Source organism: Triticum dicoccoides, chromosome 3B (genome assembly GCF_002162155.2).
Source record: "Triticum dicoccoides isolate Atlit2015 ecotype Zavitan chromosome 3B, WEW_v2.0, whole genome shotgun sequence".
In the NCBI taxonomy this organism is placed as follows: Eukaryota; Viridiplantae; Streptophyta; class Magnoliopsida; order Poales; family Poaceae; genus Triticum; species Triticum dicoccoides.
This window is the reverse complement of record NC_041385.1, coordinates 455,979,948-455,984,214: the sequence shown is the minus strand read 5'-3', so window position 1 is coordinate 455,984,214 and position 4,267 is coordinate 455,979,948. Positions and strand designations below refer to the sequence as shown.

Sequence of the window (4,267 nt, the reverse complement as noted above, 5' to 3'; positions counted from 1 at the left end):
CCAAGACTAGTTGTTGATGATGATGCAACTTCCTACTCCTTCCTAGACTAGCATAGGAGTCCAGGATGCATGCAAGTAAAAGATTGTTAGAAACGAGCAACCAAACGACGACAGATTGTTGATAGGTGATTTATTAGTATCCGCAACCAAACACCGAAATAGTTGGACTGGAATGGAATCAGGAGCTGTACTGTACGCATGACATGAATACCCTATTGACATAGGGAAGCCATGCCACCTGTATGCAGTAACATCGACCTAAATCTTCTCAACAACCAACCATGACTTCAATCAAGCGTCCGTGTACCAACGAAAACCAGACGCCTAACTTATGAAATTTCAGGCCGCAGGTGAAGATATCCGTAAGAAGCATCTGATTCTCATTAACTCGGAAATAGAAACGACAAACTGTACAGACGCTGCAATGCCGCGCACGCTCTTCTTCCGTATTCACATGCTCATGACCAGACGAAATAAATTACGAAAAACAGTAATGCTACCTGTCTGTTTCTTTTTTCTCATGAATATATTTGTTGAGAAAAAATTTAGCACACCATTAAAGAAACCCAAAATCCTAGAGTAAATCGGCCGCGGTGTAAAATTCGATCCAACGGCCAGGATTAAACCGCGGCACCGTCTTCTGATGAAAGGAAACTAAGGAAAGGAAGGAAGGGTCCGATCAGAGCCAGAGGGCGCCGGCCTTCTTGAGGATGGGCACGAGCTCGCCGGAGATGTGGACGGCCATGAGGCGATCGAGGCCGCCGAGGAGCTTCCCCCCGACGAACACCACCGGGAGCGCAGCCTCCCCGCCGTCCGGCACGACCCCGGCGAGCGCCGCCTCGTCGGCGACCTCGTGCACGGCGGGGTTGACCCCGAGCCCCTGCAGCAGCCGCTTCACCACGTGGGTGAGGCAGCAGGCCCGCCTCCCCACCACCACGACCGGGCTCTCCGACACCGCCCTCTCAACCCCCGCCGCGTCCTCCCGGGACGCCGCCGCCTCCGTGGTCTCCGTCTTGACGGCGACGGCCGCCTCCGCCGCCGGCGACGGGCGGGCCCAGGTCCGGGTGCTGCTGTAGGGGATGGCTTGGTACATTGCTCGCCGCTACGTGGCGCGTTGGCTTGGATTCTTTGATGCCCCCGGCCTTCTTTTCCCTCTTGCGCGGGTGTGTGGTTCGTGTGATGGTTGGGGCGTAATGGCTTGGGGAGGTGAAGGGGCCCCGATATATACAGCGAAGAGGGAGGTGAGGTGGGAAGGTGACGACAGCACGGTGGTAGTATGTGGGACCCGCAGGACGCGGGGGAGCTTTCCGCGGGGACTGCACACGAGTTGTCGCGGGGAGTGACGTGGAGGGGCGTCAGCCGCTGTCGGGGCCGCCGGATCCGTGACGACAGCTGCTGCGACACGGACGGCGGCGTTGCAGTTGGAACTTGGAAGTCAGATCATGAGGCTGGGGCGCGGAACAACGAACGATGCGCGGGCTGAAAGGGTCTCGCCGGACCGGAGTGTGGAATTTCGGATGTTTGAACGGTGGATGTTGTTTTCCTTGGCTCTCAGAAACAAGATTCCAAGGATATCGCTTTGTTGAGCATGACCAAGGTCCTTTCTGGAGGACAACACTATCTGCTCTAGTGTCCTGAATTCAGATTCTTCGTGTTACTTGACTGTCTTTTTCCCGCACCGACTCTCTCTGACTTAATCAAGTTACTGTACATTAGAGTTGAGAGGCGCACTATGGTGGTGGGAGCACAAATCACTGGTGCGGATGTTTTCCTTTTTCTTTTTGCATCGAATTGGGACTTTATTGAACGAAATATTATACGGTTACGATCTACCCGTAGGCTGCTAATGACAAAATCTGGGCTTTGATCAAGCCAACTATCCGTACCCTCAAGCATGTTGGAATATTAGGAAAGTTCATGATTAATTCCAGTAAATAATTCATGACTAGAAAAGATACTAGCATGCAATAATCTAGCAAACTAGAAGAACAACAAGACATGCATAACAGCAGCAAACACGTAACAATAGCTGTAGAAACAGACATGAACAGAGGATGTTGGACGTACTGATCGTTAGCTATTATGGGTGCGACAGTGTTGATGACGATGTTGGCGACGATCTGCTGCTGACGGCGATGAATACGACGATGAGTAGCACCGCCCGACTTGGACGGAAGACGACCCGTGATGACGAATTTGAGCAGTCGCGCACAGCGCTTCCCAAAAACCTAATTCGTCCTCTCCCGGTGCAGGATCGCAAAGACGAACGGTTCCGGAGACCTGCTCTCCCACGCGCCGATACACGCCGGCATTTGGGATGGAGTACACTATGATGGTGGCGCAAGTTGTGAGATAAGGCAAAACCCTAGGTGTTTTTCGGTGTATCTATGGCCGCGGCCGTTAGTTGTATATATATTAGGACCAGAGGCGGTATTGTGTCGCGACCACAATTCCAAACCGACTCGGTTTCTAATTCGTATACTTACCGGACAAAAAATCAAAAACTTGTCTGCCAAGACATAAAAATAAAACGACAAAAGGAAGTTGCGCTCCTGCAAGGAGACGAACCGGATTTCGGCGGACCATTCACGCGCATGTCGCATGTACGCCCCGCCCCGCCCGCCCGCCCGCCCCGGCCAGGCGAGCGAGCGCGCGCGTGTGGTTTTCCCTTTCTCTTCTCACACACCACTTAGAGTGGTGGAGAGAACCCACTATATAAAGAGGTCCAACTCTTCTTCAACTTCCAAGGTGGGACTAAACTTAGCACCACCGCTTGTCATTTTACACATGGGCTTTGAGATTTCAGAAATTGCTATGGGCCTAGCCCATTAATTCTAACAATCCCCCACCAGATCTCAAATACCCATTTAGAGATTTGCCTTCTCTCACCACTTGTTTAATATACCAGTGTTTCAGCAGAGACTGTTAAGTTGAACTTCTGCCTAGAACTTTAAGCTACATCCATTCACAACTTGACAATGGACTATGCCTTGAATTGCTAGTTTTGTGTGAACAGGTTTCACTCAAAGTCTTAACCAGTACCTGACCGCCAATAGGCTACCCCGCGGTTTGGAGCTTATACGTCATACTCCCTGGTCTCTTCGTGAGTTTACTAGAGATCACCCAAATCTCATAGACTGCGACGTTTACAGTCAGAACTCATATAGGTGTGTTCTTTCAAGACTGCTCTGTAGGACAGCATCTTTGCTAATTATAGCCAATAGAACCACATTAAGGCATGTTGCCGACCTGCCTTACAGATCTGAGCCTTACAGCTCTGAGAGTTTTGCATCTTCACTTGGAGACGATCATAAGTTATTACTCTCCTCAGTTAACCAATAGCTTGTTCTTCCCAGATCCTAATTCACGGGATCTCCGACCACAAAGGTTGGGTTACTATTATGGTGTAACATCTATGGGTCTCATACCCATCTCCCTCGATGCAATATCTATCACATTTCGTGATAGTCCCTTTGTAAAGGGATCTGCCAGGTTTTTGTCTGTTTGTATATACGTAACAGTTATTACTCCGGAGTTTCTCAACTTCCTGACAGACTTCAAACGTCTTTTCACGTGTCTTGATGACTTTGCATTATCTTTAGAATTGTTCACTTTAGCGATAACCGTTTGGTTATCACAATTCATAAGAATAGCCGGTACAGGTTTTTCAACAACCGGCAAGTCCATCAAGAGCTCACGCAGCCATTCTGCCTCAACAGTAGCTGTGTCCAAAGCAGTTAATTCTGCTTTCATAGTTGACCTTGTCAATATGGTTTGCTTGCAAGACCTCCATGACACTGCGCCACCACCATGAGTAAATACATACCCACTTGTTGCGTAAAGTACATCAACATCGGAGATCCAATTTGAATCACTATATCCTTCTAGCACAACAGGATGCCCTGAATAAGTAATTCCGTAACTCATAGTACCTCTCAGATAGCGCAAGACCCTTTCTAGTGCATGCCAATGATCATCACCCGGGTTGGACATGAACCTACTCAGTTTGCTCACAGCAAAAGAGATATCTGGTCTTGTAGCGCTAGCTAAGTACATGAGTGAACCGACAATTTGAGAGTATCTTAATTGATCTCTCGTTTCTTTCTTGTTTTTTCTGAGTGTCACGCTGGGATCATAAGGTGTTGGAGAAGGCTTGCTATCCATAAAACCGAATCGGTTCAAGACCTTCTCAACATAATGAGATTGAGTTAATGTAATCCCACTCTCATCCTTAATAAGTTTGATGTTTAGAATTACATCGGCTTCT

General features: G+C 49.0%; 1 protein-coding gene across 1 annotated transcript; it reads right to left on the bottom strand.

Annotated features, from left to right (window-relative positions):
* Positions 1–359: 359 nt before the first annotated feature.
* On the bottom strand, positions 360–1,186 carry LOC119276499 (monothiol glutaredoxin-S5-like). The gene has a single exon (XM_037557568.1). It carries the CDS (start codon positions 1,091–1,093, stop codon positions 680–682), a length of 414 nt encoding a protein of 137 aa, XP_037413465.1. The 5' UTR covers positions 1,094–1,186; the 3' UTR covers positions 360–679.
* Positions 1,187–4,267: the final 3,081 nt, after the last annotated feature.